At 60.9% G+C, this 16,750-nt stretch overlaps 1 protein-coding gene across 1 annotated transcript in view; it reads left to right on the top strand.

Annotated features, from left to right (window-relative positions):
• LOC136788703 (neurexin-2-like) overlaps positions 1–16,750 on the top strand; it is an 83,623-nt gene that overhangs the window by 51,459 nt on the left and 15,414 nt on the right. The window contains 3 exon segments of the mRNA XM_066987333.1: positions 13,116–13,145; positions 13,148–13,296; positions 14,787–14,958. Coding sequence (XP_066843434.1) covers positions 13,116–13,145; positions 13,148–13,296; positions 14,787–14,958 — 351 coding nt within the window.

Below are 16,750 nucleotides of genomic sequence, written 5' to 3' on the forward strand. Positions count from 1 at the left end.
TCCCCACGTGCGTTGCACGGGGTCCTTGTGTCCCCATGTGTGTGTTGCACGAGGTGCAGGAGCCCCGTGTGCGTTGCACGGGGTCCTTGTGTCCCCATGTGTGCGTTGCACGAGGTGCAGGAGTCCCGTGTGCGTTGCATGGGGTCCCCGTGTGTGTTGCACAGGTTCTTTGTGTCCCCAGGTGCGTTGCACAAGTCTCGGGAGTCCCCCGTGCATTGTGTGAGGTGCAGGGGTCCCCACGTGCGTTGCACGGGGTCTTTGTGTCCCCATGTGTGTGTTGCACGAGGTGCAGGGGTCCCCTTGTGCGTTGCACGGGGTCTGTGTGTCCCTTCGTGCATTGCACGAGGTGCAGGGGTCCCTTGTGCGTTGCACGGGGTCCCCAGGTGCGTTGCACAGGCTCTTTGTGTCCCCAGGTGCGTTGCACAAGTCTCAGGAGTCCCCATGTGCATTGCACAGGGTCCTCGTGTCCCCACGTGCATTGCACAAGGTGCAGGAGTGCTCACGTGCGTTGCACGGGGTCCCTGTGCAAGTTGCACGAGGTGCAGGGGGCCCCCTGTGCATTGCACGTGGTTTTGTGTCCCTTCGTGCATTGCACAAGTCCCAGGAGCCCCCACGTGCGTCGCACGGGGCCCCTGTGCCCACTTGTGCATTGCACAAGTCCCAGGAGCCCCCACGTGCGTCGCACGGGGCCCCTGTGCCCACTTGTGCATTGCACAAGTCCCAGGAGCCCCCACGTGCGTCGCACGGGGCCCCTGTGCCCACTTGTGCATTGCACAAGTCCCAGGAGCCCCCACGTGCGTCGCACGGGGTCTTTGTGTCCCCGTGTGTGGTGCACAAGGAACCCCCGTGCACCTTGCACGGGCCTCCGCGTGTCCCCTCGTGCGTTGCACGAGTCTCGGGAGTCCCCACGTGCAGGGATGTGTGGGGCGGGGATGTGGGGCAGGGAGATGTGGGGCAGGGAGATGTGGGGCAGGGATGTGGGGCAGGGGGATGTGGGGCAGGGGGATGTGGGGCAGGGGGATGTGGGGCAGGGCGATGCTATGGGGCTGGAGGCTGCTGGGGGCTTCGGGGGGTCCTTGTGGGGTCTCTACGGGGTCTCTGTAGGTCCTTGTAGGGTTTTTGGGGGGGTCTCGATGGGGTCTCCGTGGGTCCTTGTGGGGTCTCCGTGGGGTCTCTATAGGTCCTGGTGGGGCTCTGTGGGGTCTCTATAGGTTCCTGTGGGTCTCCGTGGGGTCTCTATAGGTCCTGGTGGGGCTCTGTGGGGTCTCTATAGGTTCCTGTGGGTCTCCGTGGGGTCTCTATAGGTCCTCGTGGAGCTCTATGGGGTCTCTATAGGTCCTTGTAGGGTTTTTGGGGGTCTCTATAGGTCTCCATGGGTCCCTGGGGGCTTCCTGGGTCCCCACGGGGTCTCTATGGGGTCTCTATAGGTTCCTGTGGGGCTCTATGGGGTCTCTATAGGTCCTTGTAGGGTTTTTGGGGGGGTCTCGATGGGGTCTCCGTGGGTCCTTGTGGTTCCCTATGGGGTCTCTATAGGTCTCCGTGGGTCCTTGTAGGGTCCCTATAGATCCTCGTGGAGCTCTATGGGGTGTCCATAGGTCCCTGTAGGATTTTCTTGGGGTCCCCGTGGGGTCTCTACAGGTCCTTGTGGGGCTCTGTGGGGTCTCCGTGGGTCCCTGTGGGGTCTCCGTGGGGTCTCCGTGGGTCCTTATAGGATTTCTGTGGGGTCTCTGTGGGGTCTCCGTGGGGTCTCCGTGGGTCCTTATAGGATTTCCGTGGGGTCTCCGTAGGGTCTCCGTGGGGTCTCCGTGGGGTCTCCGTGACCCCTTGTAGGATTTCTGTGGGGTCTCCGTGGGTCCTTATAGGATTTCCGTGGGGTCTCCATGGGGTCTCCGTGGGTCCTTATAGGATTTCCGTGGGGTCTCCATGGGGTCTCTGTGGGTCCATATAGGATTTCCGTGGGGTCTCCATGGGTCCTTATAGGATTTCCGTGGGGTCTCCGTGGGTCCTTATAGGATTTCCGTGGGGTCTCCGTGGGTCCATATAGGATTTCCGTGGGGTCTCCGTGGGTCCATATAGGATTTCCGTGGGGTCTCCGTGGGTCCTTATAGGATTTCCGTGGGGTCTCCGTGGGTCCTTATAGGATTTCCGTGGGGTCTCCGTGGGTCCATATAGGATTTCCGTGGGGTCTCCATGGGTCCTTATAGGATTTCCGTGGGGTCTCCGTGGGTCCTTATAGGATTTCCGTGGGGTCTCTGTGGGGTCTCCGTGGGTCCTTATAGGATTTCCGTGGGGTCTCCGTGGGTCCTTATAGGATTTCCGTGGGGTCTCTGTGGGGTCTCCGTGGGTCCATATAGGATTTCCGTGGGGTCTCCGTGGGTCCTTATAGGATTTCCGTGGGGTCTCTGTGGGGTCTCCGTGGGTCCTTATAGGATTTCCGTGGGGTCTCCGTGGGGTCTCCGTGGGTCCTTATAGGATTTCCGTGGGGTCTCTGTGGGGTCTCCGTGGGGTCTCCGTGACCCCTTGTAGGATTTCCGTGGGGTCTCCGTGGGTCCTTATAGGATTTCTGTGGGGTCTCCGTGGGGTCTCCGTGGGTCCTTATAGGATTTCTGTGGGGTCTCCATGGGGTCTCCGTGGGTCCTTATAGGATTTCCGTGGGGTCTCTGTGGGGTCTCCGTGACCCCTTATAGGATTTCCGTGGGGTCCCCGTGGGGTCTCCATGGGTCCTTATAGGATTTCCGTGGGGTCTCCGTGGGGTCTCCATGGGTCCTTATAGGATTTCCGTGGGGTCTCCGTGGGTCCTTATAGGATTTCCGTGGGGTCTCCGTGGGGTCTCCGTGGGGTCTCCGTGGGGTCTCTGTGGGGTCTCCGTGGGGTCTCTGTGGGGTCTCCGTGGGTCCTTATAGGATTTCTGTGGGGTTCCCGTGGGGTCTCCGTGGGGTCTCCGTGACCCCTTGTAGGATTTCCGTGGCGTCTCCGTGGGTCCTTATAGGATTTCCGTGGGGTCCCCGTGGGGTCCCCGTGGATCCTCCCCGTGCCCCTCCCCCCGGGGCGGCGGCGTTGGCGTTGTGGGGTGCTCCCCGTGGGGTCCCCCCCCCCCCCCCTCCGTGGGTCGCGCCGCGGCCCCTCCCCCCCGCGCCCCTCCCCCCGGCCCTCCCCCTCCGCCGCCCCTCCCGCTGCAGCAGCCGCCGCCGCCGCCGCCCCACGGCCACCCGCGGCCCCTCCGCGCCCCACGGCGCCCCGCAGCGCCCCGCACCGCGCCCCACGGGAGCCGCCGCCGCCGCCCGCCAGGCCAGAGACCCCCCCCCCCCCCCCCCGCCGCCCCCATCCCCCCCCCCACCCGACCCCTCCTCATCTTCAGCGGCCTCGGCAGCTGCCCGCAGCCCCCCGCCCCACAGCCTCCTGCCCCACATCCCCGCCCCACAGCTCCCCATCTCCCCCGCCCCACATCTCCCCATCCTCCGGCCCCACATCTCCCCCCCATCTCCCCCACCCCACATCCCCCCCACCCCACATCTCCCCATCCTCCATCCCCCAGCCCCACATCCCCCCATCTCCCCCGCCCCACAACTCCCCGTCCCTCCAGCCCCACATCTCCCAGCCCCACATCTCCCGGCCCCACACCCTCCTGCCCCACATCTCCCCATCCATCAGCCTCCGGCCCCACATCTCCCCCGCCCCACATCGTCTGGACCCACATCCTCCAGCCCCACATCTCCCCCACCCCACATCTCCCCATCCCTCAGCCTCCATCCCCTGCCCCACATCTCCCCGCCCCACATCCCCACCCCACATCTCCCCATCTTCCATCTCCCCTGCCCCACATCTCGCCCCACATCTCGCCCCACATCTCCCTGCCCCACACCCCTGCCCCACATCCCCCTGCCCCACATCTCCCCATCTCCTCCGCCCCCACAACTCCCCATCCCTCCAGCCCCACATCTCCCCCGCCCCACATCCCCCCAGCCCCACATCTCCCCACCCTCCATCCCCTGCCCCACATCCCCCTGCCCCACATCCCCCTGCCCCACATCTCCCCATCCCTCAGCCTCCATCCTCCATCCCCTGCCCCACATCCCCCCTGCCCCACATCTCCCCCAGCCCCACATCCCCCAGCCCCACATCCCCGCCCCACATCTCCCCATCTTCCATCTCCCCTGCCCCACATCTCGCCCCACATCTCCCTGCCCCACACCCCTGCCCCACATCCCCCTGCCCCACATCTCCCCCATCTCCTCCGCCCCACAACTCCCCATCCCTCCAGCCCCACATCTCCCCCGCCCCACATCCCCCCAGCCCCACATCTCCCCACCCTCCATCCCCTGCCCCACATCCCCCTGCCCCACATCCCCCTGCCCCACATCCCCCAGCCCCACATCCCCCTGCCCCACATCTCCCCATCCCTCAGCCTCCATCCTCCATCCCCTGCCCCACATCTCCCCCAGCCCCACATCCCCCAGCCCCACATCCCTGCCCCACATCCCCCAGCCCCACATCTCCCAGCCCCCCCCCCGCCCCCCCCCCCCCCCCCGCCCTCCCCCCCCCGGGCCATGCTCGACCCCTCTGAGCCCCCCCCCCCCCCGCCCCCCGCGCCCTGGCCCCCCCGCAGGCGGCGCCGAGCCCCGGGGGGGGGGATCCAGGGCCCCCGCCCCGGGGGGGGGCACTCGGGGTTCCCCCCCCCCCCCAGCAGGCCCCCCCCTTCCCACTTCCGGCCTATTTTGGGGTGATTTTGGGGGAATTCGGGGCCGGCCCCGTTTTGGGGTGATTTGGGGGTGATTCGGGGCCTCCCCAGCCCCATTTCTGGGGGGGGTTTCAGCCCCCCCCCGGGCAGATTTTGGGGTCCCCCAGCCCCTTTTTTGGGGGGGGGGTCGGGGCCGGGTCGGGGCCTTCCCGTTTTTTTTTTTTTGGGGGGGGGGGGCTCGAAGCTGCGCGGCCCCGTTTTGGGGTGGATCGGGGCAGATTTGGGGCTCCCCGGTCCCTTAAAGGGTGATTTCCACCCCCCCCCCCATATTTTGGGGTGAATTGGGGCTGATTTGGGTCCCCCTCCCCATTTTGGGGTGAATTGGGGCTGATTTGGGTCCCCCTCAGCTTTTGGGGTGAATTGGGGCTGATTTGGGTCCCCCTCCCCATTTTGGGGTGAATTGGGGCTGATTTGGGTCCCCCTCCCCATTTTGGGGTGAATTGGGGCTGATTCGGGTTCCCCCATTTTGGGGTGAATTGGGGCTGATTTGGGCCCCCTCAGCTTTTTGGGGTGAATTGGGGCTGATTTGGGTCCCCCCCCATTTTGGGGTGAATTGGGGCTGATTCGGGCCCCCCTCGTTTTGGGGTCACCCCCCCCACCCCCTTTTGGGGTGCCCCCCCGCCCACCTCGGGGGCTCCCCCTATTTTAGGGGCTCCCTTTTAGCCCCCCCCCTTTTAGCCCCCCCCCCTTTTAGCCCCCCCCTTTTAGCCCCCCCCCCTTTAGCCCCCATCCCCCATTTCAGGACCCCCCTCCCCATTTTTAGGGGCTCGCCCCCCCCCTTCAAGGTGCTCCTCCCATCCCCCCCCCCCCCCCAATTTTAGGGGCTCCCTCCCCCCAATTTCCCCCCCCCCCCCCCCTTTTAGGGGCTGCCCCCCATCTCCCCCCTCATTTAACCCCCCCCCCTTTTAAGGGGTCCCCCCCCTTTGCCCCCCCATTTTAGGGGGCTCCCCCCATCTCCCCCCCCACTTTAGGGGCTCCCTCCCCATTTACCCCCCCATTTACCCCCCCATCCCCCCCCCATTTCCCCCCCCCATTTTAGGGGCTCCCCCCCCATTTCCCCCCCCCCATCTCCCCCCCCATCTAACCCCTTTTCCCCCCCACCCCCCCATTTACCCCCCCATTTCCCCCCCCCCCATCCCCCCCCCCCCCCCATTTTAGGGGCTCCCCCCATTTACCCCCCATTTACCCCCCCTCACCCCCCCACCCCCCCATTTCCCCCCCATCCCCCCCCCCCCCCCCCCCCCCCATTTTAGGGGCTCCCCCCCCATCTAAGCCCCCTCACCCCCCACCCCCCATTTCCCCCCCCCATCCCCCCCATTTCCCCCCCCCCCCACCTAACCCCCCTCACCCCCCCACCCCCCATTTACCCCCCCCCATTTCCCCCCCCACTTTAGGGGCTCCCCCCCCCCCCAACCCCACCCCCCCCATCCCCCCCACTTTAGGCCCCCCCCCCCCCATGGCGGGGGGGCGCTGAGCGGCATGGGGGGGGCGCTGGGGCTGGCGCTGCTGGCGCTGGGGGCGCTGTGGGGGGGGCGCGGGGGGCGCGGGTGTCCTCCAGCCTGTCCAGCACCCACCACGTGCACCACTTCCACCGGCACCGCGCCGGGCCCGTCGCCATCAACCGCGCGCCCTTCCTCACCCGCGGCGCCCACGGTGAGCCTGCCTCCCCCCCCTCCTCCTCCTCTTTGGCCTTCCTCCTCCTCCTCCTCCTCCTCCACCTCTTCGTCTTTGGCCTTCCTCCTCCTCCTCTTCCTTCTAGTCTTCCTCCTTCCTCCTCTTCCTCATCCTCCTTCTCTTCCTCATCCCCCTGGCCCTTCGTCCTCCTCCTCCTCCTCCTCCTCCTCCTCCTCCTCCTCCTCCTCCTCTTCTTTCTAGTCTTCCTCCTCCCTCCTCTTCCTCCTCTTCCTCCTCCTCCTCCCCCTCCTCCTCTTTGGCCTTCCTCCTCCTCCTCTTCTTTCTAGTCTTCCTCCTTCCTCCTCCTCCTCCTCCTCTTCGTCCTAGTCTTCCCCCACCCTCCTCCTCCTGGTCTTCCTCCTCCTCCTCTTCCTCCTCTTTGGCCTTCCTCCTCCTCTTCCTTCTAGTCTTCCTCCTTCCTCCTTCTCTATGTCCTAGTCTTCCTCTCCTCCTCCTCCTCCTCCTCCTGGTCTTCCTCCTCCTCCTCCTCTTTCTTCTAGTCTTCCTCCTCCTCCTCCTCTTCTTCCTCTCCTCCTTCTCCTTCTCTTTGTCCTAGTCTTCTTCCTCCTCCTCCTCATCTTCCTCCTCCTCCTCTTTGGCCTTCCTCCTCCTCCTCTTCTTTCTAGTCTTCCTCCTCCTCCTCCTCCTCCTCCTCCTCCTCCTCATCCTCCTGGTCTTCCTCCTCCTCCTCTTCCTTCTAGTCTTCCTCCTCCTCCTCCTCCTCTTTGGCCTTCCTCCTCCTCCTCTTCTTTCTAGTATTCCTCCTCCTCCTCCTCCTCCTCCTCCTCCTCTTTGGCCTTCCTCCTCCTGTTCTTCCTCCTCATCTTCCTCCTCCTCCTCTTTGGCCTTCCTCCTCCTCCTCCTCTTCTTTCTAGTCTTCCTCTCCTCCTCCTCCTCCTCCTCCTCCTCCTCCTCCGCCTCCTCATCCCCCTGGCCTTCCTCCTCCTCTTCCTCCTCTTTGGCCTTCTTCCTTCTTCTCTTCGTCCTACTCTTCCTCCATCCTCCTCTTCTTCCCTGGCCTTCCTCCTCCTCCTCCTCTTTGGCCTTCCTCCTCCTGTTCTTCCTCCTCCTCCTCCTCCTCCTCCTCCTCCTCTTTGGTCTTCCTCCTCCTCTTCTTTCTAGTCTTCCTCCGTCCACCTCTTCCTCCTCCTCTTCCTCCTCCTCTTCCTCCTCCTCCTCCTCCTCCTCCTCCTCCTCCTCCTCCTCCTCCTCCTTGGCCTTCTTCCTTCTTCTCTTTGTCCTAGTCTTCCTCTGCCCTCCTCCTCCTCCTGGCCTCCCTCCTCCTCCTCTTCCTTCTAGTCTTCCTCCTTCTTCCTCCTCCTCCTCATCTTCATCCTAGTCTTCCTCCTCCTCCACATTTTCCTCCTCCTCCTGGTCTTCCTCCTCCTCCTCCTCCTCCTCCTCCTCCTCCTCTTTGTCCTCATCTTCCTCCTCCTCTTCCTCCAAGTCTTCCTCCTCCTCCTCCTCTTTGGCCTTCCTCCTCTTCCTCATTCTGGTCTTCCTCCTCCTCCTCCTCGCCTTCCTCCTCCTTCTCATTGTCCTAGTCTTCCTCCCCTCTCCTCCTCCTCCTCCTCCTCCTCCGAGTCTTCCTTCCCTCCTCCTCCTCCTCTTTGGCCTTCTTCCTTCTTCTCTTCCTCCAAGTCTTCCTCCTCTTCCTCCTCTTTGGCCTTCCTCCTCCTCTTCCTTGTCCTGGTCTTCCTCCTCCTCGCCTTCCTCCTCCTTCTCTTTGTCCTAGTCTTCCTCCCCTCTCCTCCTCCTCCTCCTCCTGGTCTTCCTTCCCTCCTCCTCCTCCTCCTCCTCCTCTTCCATCACCTTTCTCTTTCTTTTCCATCCTCTTCCTCGCCCCTCCTCCTCCTCTTCCTCGCCTTCCTCCTCCATTTTCCTCTTCTTCACCTTCCTCCTCTACCACCTTCCTCTTCATCTTCCTCCTCCTCCTCACCTCCCTCTTCCTCCTCCTCCTTTTCCACACCTTCCTTCTCCATCATCTTCCTCCTCTCCTCCTCCTCCTCCTTCTCTCCTTCTTCCTCCATCACCTTCCTCCTCCTCCTCCTCCTCCTCACCTCCCTCTTCCTCCTCCTTTTCCACACCTTCCTTCTCCATCATCTTCCTCCTCTCCTCCTCCTCCTCCTTCTCTCCTTCTTCCTCCATCACCTTCCTCCTCCTCACCTTCCTCTTCCTCCTCCTCTTCCTCACCTTCTTCCTCCTCCTTCCTTCCCTTCCTTCTCCTCCTCCTCTTCTCTTCCTCCTCATTCTCGTTTTCCTCACCTTCCTCCTCCTCTTCCTCACCTCTCTTCCTCCTCCATCACCTTCCTCTTCCTCGCCTTCCTCCTCGTTCTCATTTTCTTCGCCTTCCTCCTCCTCTCTCTCTTCCTCCTCCTCTTTCTCACCTTCCTCTTCATCCTTCTCCATCACCTTCCTCCTCCTCCTCACCTCCCTTTTCTTCCTCCTCCATCATCTTCCTCACCTTCTTTGCCTCCCCCTCTTCCTCCTCGCCTTCCTCCTCCATCGCCTTCCTGTTCCTTGCTCTCCTCTTCCTCACCTTCTTCTTCCCCCTCCTCCTCTTCCTCACCTTCTTCTTCCTCCTCCTCCTCTTCCTCACCTTCTTCCTCCTCCTCCTCACCTCCCTCTTCTTCCTCCTCCTCCTCCCCCTTTCTCTTTCTCTTCGCCTTCCTCCTCGCCTTCTTCCTCCTCCTCATCCTCCTCTCTCTCGCCTTCCCCTTCTTCTTTTTCTCACCTTCCTCCTCGCCATCTTCCTCCTCCACTGGCCTTCCTCTTCCTCCTCTTCATCACCTTCCTCCTCCTCGCCTTCTTCTTCCTCCTCGTCCTCTTCCTCTCCTGGCATTCAGTTTCCTCGCTTTCCTCCTGGCCTTCCTCCTCCTCCTCCTCCTCCTTTTCCTCATCTTCCTCTTCCTCGCCTCCTCCTGGCCTCCTCCTTCGTCCTCCTTTTCCTCACTTTCTGCCTTCCTCCTCCTTGCCTTCCTCCTCTTCTTCCTCACCTTCCTCCTCCTCCTGTTCCCGGGGACACCAAAACCCGTGGGCTCCTCCTGCCCTTCCTCCTCCTCCTCCTCCTCCTCCTCTTCCTCCTCCTCCTCCTCCTCCTCCTCCTCCTCCTCCTCTTCCTCCTCTTCCTCCCCCCATCTGTGGGGTCTGTGACCACCCTGGGGGCTCTCAGCAGGTTTTGGGGCAGTTGCAGTGGTTTTGGGGTCTCTGTGTGAGATTTGGGACCATTTGCAGCAGATTTGGGGCACTTGCAGTGTTTTTAGGGTCTCCGTATGAGATTTGGGGCCATTTACAGCAGATTTGGGGCAGTTACAGTGGTTTTGGGGTCTCTGCATAAGATTTGGGGCCATTTGCAGCAAATATGGGACACTTGCAGCGGGTTTGGGGTCTCTGTATGAGATTTGGGGCCATTTGCAGTGGTTTTGGGGCAGTTACAGTGGTTTTGGGGTCTCTGCATAAGATTTGGGGCCATTTGCAGCGTTTTTGGGGTCTTTGTGTGAGATTTGGGGCCATTTGCAGCAGATTTGGGGCAGTTACAGTGGTTTTGGGGTCTCTGTGTGAGATTTGGGGCCATTTGCAGTGGTTTTGGGGCAGTTACAGTGGTTTTGGGGCAGTTACAGTGGTTTTGGGGTCTCTGTGTGAGATTTGGGGCCATTTGCAGCAGATTTGGGGCAGTTACAGTGGTTTTGGGGTCTCTGTGTGAGATTTGGGGCCATTTGCAGTGGTTTTGGGGTCTCCGTATGAGATTTGGGGCCATTTGCGGCAGATTTGGGGCAGTTACAGTGGTTTTGGGGTCTTTGTATGAGATTTGGGGCCATTTGCAGCAGATTTGGGGCAGTTACAGTGGTTTTGGGGTCTTTGTATGAGATTTGGGGCCATTTGCAGCAGATTTGGGGCAGTTACAGTGGTTTTGGGGTCTCTGTATGAGATTTGGGGCCATTTACAGCAGATTTGGGCCATTTGCAGCGGTTTTGGGGTCTCTGTGTGAGATTTGGGGCCATTTGCAGTGGTTTTGGGGTCTCTGCATAAGATTTGGGGCCATTTGCAGTGGTTTTGGGGTCTCTGCATAAGATTTGGGGCCATTTGCAGCAGATTTGGGGCAGTTACAGTGGTTTTGGGGTCTCTGTGTGAGATTTGGGGCCATTTGCAGTGGTTTTGGGGCAGTTACAGTGGTTTTGGGCCATTTACAGTGGTTTTGGGGTCTCTGTGTGAGATTTGGGGCCATTTGCAGCAGATTTGGGGCAGTTACAGTGGTTTTGGGGTCTTTGTATGAGATTTGGGGCCATTTGCAGCAGATTTGGGGCAGTTACAGTGGTTTTGGGGTCTTTGTATGAGATTTGGGGCCATTTGCAGCAGATTTGGGGCAGTTACAGTGGTTTTGGGGTCTCTGTGTGAGATTTGGGGCCATTTACAGTGGTTTTGGGGTCTCTGCATAAGATTTGGGGCCATTTGCAGTGGTTTTGGGGTCTCTGCATAAGATTTGGGGCCATTTGCAGCAGATTTGGGGCAGTTACAGTGGTTTTGGGGTCTCTGTGTGAGATTTGGGGCCATTTACAGTGGTTTTGGGGTCTCCGTATGAGATTTGGGGCCATTTGCGGCAGATTTGGGGCAGTTGCAGTGGGTTTGGGGTCTCCGTATGAGATTTGGGGCCATTTACAGCAGATTTGGGGCAGTTACAGTGGTTTTGGGGTCTCTGCATAAGATTTGGGGCCATTTGCAGCAGATTTGGGCCATTTGCAGCGGTTTTGGGGTCTCTGTGAGATTTGGGGCCATTTACAGCAGATTTGGGCCATTTGCAGCGTTTTTGGGGTCTCTGTATGAGATTTGGGGCCATTTACAGCAGATTTGGGGCAGTTATAGTGGTTTTGGGGCAGTTGCAGTGGTTTTGGGGTCTCTGTGTGAGATTTGGGGCCATTTGCAGAGGTTTTGGGGTCTCTGTATGAGATTTGGGGCCATTTGCAGCAGATTTGAGGTGGTTGCAGTGGTTTTGGGGCAGTTACAGTGGTTTTGGGGTCTCCGTATGAGATTTGGGGCTATTTGCAGCGATTTTGGGGTCTCCGTATGAGATCTGGGGCCATTTGCAGCGGATTTGGGGCTGTTTGCAGTGGATTTGGGGCTCCGCGTTGGATTTGGGGCCATTTGTGCTGCATTTGGGGCAGCTGGAACAGATTTGGGGCAACTCTGCTGGATTTAGGGGCTCTGTGTTAGATTTGGGGCCATTCCCGGGGGTTTGGGGCCGTTTGCGCCGGGTTTGGGGCCGCCCCTTGCACACGCGTGTGGGTGCAGGGCCGGGGGGGGGTTGGAGCTGTGCGTGCCCCCTCCCAAACGCCCGGTTCCTCCCCCAAAATGCTGGGGTTTTGCCCCAAAATGCCAGGATTCTCCCCACCCCCCAAAATGCCGGGTTTCTCCCCCAAAAATCCCAGGATCCCCCCAAAAAATGCCAGGTTCCCGCTCAAAAATGCCCCAAGAAAAATCCCATAGCCCCCCAAAATCCTGTACCCCCCCCCAAAAAAATAATCCCTTACCCCCCCCCCCCAAATCCTGTAGCCCCCAAATGCCAGGTGCCCCCCCCAAAAAAAAATCCCATACCCCCAAATCCTATAACCTCCCCCAGAAAAATCCCATACCCCGCCCCAAAATGCCAGGTTCCCCCCCCCCCAAACCCCATACTCCCCCCCCCAAAAAATCCCATACCCCCAAAATCCCATACCCCCCCCCAAAAAAAAATCCCATAACCCCCCCCCCCAAAAAAAACATACCCCCCAGAAAATCCCGGGTTATCCCCCCAAAATGCCAGGTTACCCCCCAAAAAAATCCCATACCCCCCCCCCAAAAAATCCCATAACCCCCCCAAAAAAATCCCTTACCCCCCAAAAAAATCCTATAAGTCACCAAATACCAGACCCCCCCCCAAAAAAAAATCCCATACCCGCCCCCCAAAAAATCCTATACTTCCCCAAAAAAATCCCTTAACCCCCCAAAATCCCCCCCCCCCCAAAAAAAAATACCCCCCCCCCAAAAAATTTATCCCCCCCCCCGCAGCGGGCATGACGTACATCTTCGGCAAGGGGGGCGCTGATCACCTACACGTGGCCCCCAAATACCCCATTACCCTCCCTCCCCAAAATAACCCCCCCCCCAAAATAAAATCCCATACCCCCCCCAATAAAGAACCCCCCCAAAGTTTCCAGGTCCCCCCCAAAAAAAAATTCAGCCCCCCTCCAAATAAATCCCAGGTTCCCCCCCCCCAAAAAAAGGTCCCTTACCCCCCAAACCCCACATCCCCCAAATCCCACATTCTGCCCCAAAATCCCCTACCCCCCAAAAAAATACCCCCCCGAAAATCCCAGATCCCCCCCTCCAAAAAAATCCCAGACCCCCCCCCCAAAAAAAAAAACAGGTTCCCCCCCCCAAAAAAAAAGGTCCCATACCCCCCAAACTCCATATCCCCCAAATCCCACATTCTGCCCCCAAAATCCCCTAACCCCCCAAAAAAAAAACATGCCCCCCCAAAAATCCCAGGTCCCCCCCCCAAAAAAAAAAATCCCAGACCCCCCTCCAAAAAAATCCCAGGTCCCCCCCCAAAAAGGTCCCATACCCCCCAAACCCCACATCCCTCAAATCCCACATTCTGCCCCCAAAATCCCCATACCCCCCCAAAAAAAAATAACCCCCCCCCCAAAAAACTATCCCCCCCCCGCAGCGGGCACGACGTACATCTTCGGCAAGGGGGGGCGCTGATCACCTACACGTGGCCCCCCAACGAGCGGCCCAGCACCCGCGCCGACCGCCTGGCGCTGGGCTTCAGCACCCAGCAGCGCGACGCCGTCCTGCTGCGCGTGGAGAGCGCCGCGGGGCTGGGCGACTTCCTGCAGCTCCACATCGTAAGGGGGGGGCCGTGGGGCCGGGGGGGGGCCGTATGGGGTCGGGGGGGTCATATGGGGTCGGGGGTCATATGGGGTGGGGGGAATTGGGGGGAATTGGGGGCAATTGGGGGTATTGGGGATATTGGGGGGGAATGGGGGAATGAGGGTGCCGCGGGGCTGGGCGACTTCCTGCAGCTCCACATCGTAAGGGGGGGCCGTGGGGCCGGGGGGGGGGGCCGTATGGGGTCGGGGGGGGGTCATATGGGGTGGGGGGAGTTGGGGGAGTTGGGGATATTGGGGGGAATGGGGGAACTGGGGGATTGGGGGGATTGGGGGAATGAGGGTGCCGCGGGGCTGGGCGACTTCCTGCAGCTCCACATCGTAAGGGGGGGCCATGGGGCCGGGGGGGGGGGGCGTATGGGGTCGGGGGGTCATATGGGGTGGTGGTGGGGTCATATGGGGTGGGGCAATTGGGGATATTGGGGGGAATGGGGGAACTGGGGGGGGATTGGAGGGATTGGGGGAATGAGGGTGCCGCGGGGCTGGGCGACTTCCTGCAGCTCCACATCATAAAGGGGGGGGTTATGGGGCGGGGGGGGGTGGGTTATGGGGTCAGGGGGGGTCATATGGGGTGGTGGTGGGGTCATAAGGGGGGGGGGGGATTGGGGATATTGGGGGGAATTGGGGGGATTGGACACCGGGAAACATTGGGGACGAATGGGAACATTGGGGGATATTGGGGCTGAATGGGGACATTGGGGACGAACTGGGGACGGATCGGGACGAACTGGGGACAAATTGGGAATGAATGGGGACACTGGGGTGAATGGGGAGACGCTGGGGACAAATGGGGATATTGGGGACATTGGGGACGAATTAGGGATATTGGGGACAAATGGAGACATTGGGGGGCATTGGGGACGAATGGGGCCGATGGGGCTGAAAGGGAAAATTGGGGACGAATTGGGGACATCGGGGACAAACTGGGGACGAACTGGTGACATTGGGGACAAACTGGGGACATTGGGAATGAATGGAGACATTGGGGGGCATTGGGGACGAGCTGGGGACATTGGGGACAAACGGAGACATTGGGGGGCATTGGGGACGAATGGGGCCGATGGGGCTGAAAGGGAAAATTGGGGACGAATTGGGGACATCGGGGACAAACTGGGGACAAACTGGGGACATTGGGGATGAACTGGGGACATTGGGGGACAAATGGGGACATTGGGGGGCACTGGGGACGAATGGGGCCGATGGGGCTGAATGGGGACATGGGGGGACAAATGGGGACAATTGGGGACGAATGGGGACATTGGGGGACATCGGGGGACAAATGGGTGCGATGGGGACATTGGGGGGGGCGTTGGGGACGAATGGGGCCGACGGGTCCGGTCTCGGTGCGGGTATCGGTGCCGCGAGGCGCGGGGGGGTAGGGGGAGGGACATCCGGGGGTGTCCCCCCCCCTCCCCCCCCCCCGCCGCCCGGTGACGGCCCCCCCGCAGGCGCAGGGGGCGGTGGGGGTGCTCTTCAACGTGGGCACCGAGGACATCGCGCTGGAGGAGCGCGGCGCCGCCGTCAGCGACGGCCGCTTCCACGTCGTGCGCTTCACCCGCAGCGGCGGCAACGCCACGCTCCAGGTGGACGGCGGCCCCGTGCACGAGCGCTACCCCGCAGGTACCGGCCCCTATAGGGCGCGGGGACAGCGCCCGCGGCGCCTATAGGGTGCGGGGAGAGGGAGTGCGGGGCGCCCCGGGGCGCCTGTAGGGTGCCTCGAGTGCGTAGAGCGCGCCAAGAGAGGGTCCGGGGCACCTATAGAGTGCGTAGAGAGGGTCCAGGGCACCTATAGAGTGCCTGGAGGGCCTATAGAGCGCCCTGCGTGCATATAGTGTGCCAAGAGAGCACCCTGGGGTGCCTGTAGGGTGCCTCGAGTGCGTAGAGCGCGCCAGGAGAGGGTCCGGGGCACCTATAGAGTGCATAGAGAGGGTCCAGGGCACCTATAGGGTCCCTGGAGCACGTAGAGTGCACCAAGAGAGCGCCTAGAGCGCCTATAGAGTGCATAAAGAGGGTCCAGAGCACCTGTAGAGTGCCTGGAGGGCCTATAGAGCGCCCTGAGTGCATATAGTGCGCCAAGAGAGCACCCCGGGGTGCCTGTAGGGTGCCTCGAGTGCATAGAGCGCGCCAAGAGAGGGTCCGGGGCACCTATAGAGTGCATAGAGAGGGTCCGGGGCACCTATAGAGTGCATAAAGAGGGTCCAGGGCACCTATAGAGTGCCTGGAGGGCCTATAGAGCGCCCTGCGTGCATGTAGTGTGCCAAGAGAGCACCCCGGGGTGCCTGTAGGGTGCCTCAAGTGCGTAGAGCGCGCCAGGAGAGGGTCCAGGGCACCTATAGAGTGCATAGAGAGGGTCCAGGGCACCTATAGGGTCCCTGGAGCGCGTAGAGTGCACCAAGAGAGCGCCTAGAGCGCCTATAGAGCGCATAAAGAGGGTCCAGAGCACCTATAGAGTGCCTGGAGGGCCTATAGAGCGCCCTGAGTGGATATAGTGCGCCAAGAGAGCACCCCGGGGTGCCTGTAGGGTGCCTCGAGTGCGTAGAGTGCGCCAAGAGAGGGTCCAGGGCACCTATAGGGTGCATAGAGAGGGTCTGGGGCAACTATAGAGTGCCTTGAGGGCCTATAGAGCACCCTGAGTGTGTATAGTGTGCCAAGAGAGAGCCTGGAGCAACTATAGAGTGCACAGAGAGGGTCCGGGGCACCTACAGAGTGCCTGGAGGGCCTATAGAGCACCAAGTGCTTATAGTGTGACAACAGAGCGCCCCAGGGCACCTATAGGGTGCCTTGAGTGCATAGAGCGCGCCAAGAGAGTGCCTGGAGCATGCAGAGAGCACCAGGGGCACCTATAGAGTGCATAGAGAAGGCCTGGGGCACCTGTAGAGTGCACAGAGAGGGTCTGGGGCACCTATAGAATGCCTGGAGGGCATATAGAGTGCCCTGAGTGCGTATAGCACGACAACAGAACATCCAGGGCAGCTACAGGGTCTCCGTAGGGACCTCCGTACTCTTCCTGTAGGCCTCTATAGCGCTCTGTACCCTCCTGTAGGCCTCTATAGGCCCTCTCTACTCTTCCTATAGGCCTCTGTACACTTCTGGTAGGCCTCTATCACAGTCTGTACCCTCCTGTAGGCCTCATTACTCTTCCTATAGGCCTCTATAGCATTCTGTAAACTCCTGTAGGCCTCTATAGGCCTGTACTCTTCCTATAGGCCTCTGTACCCTTTCTATAGGCCTCTATAGACCTTCATACTCTTCCTGTAGGCCTCTATAGGCCTGTACTCTTCCTATAGGCCTCTGTAGTGCTCTGTACCCTCCTATAGGCCTCTGTAGGACTCTGTACCCTCTTGTAGGCCCCTATAGGCCTCTATACTCTTCTTGTAGGCCTCCGTACCCTTCCTATATGCCTCTATAGGCC

Source organism: Anser cygnoides, chromosome W (assembly GCF_040182565.1).
Source record: "Anser cygnoides isolate HZ-2024a breed goose chromosome W, Taihu_goose_T2T_genome, whole genome shotgun sequence".
Classification (NCBI taxonomy): Eukaryota; Metazoa; Chordata; class Aves; order Anseriformes; family Anatidae; genus Anser; species Anser cygnoides.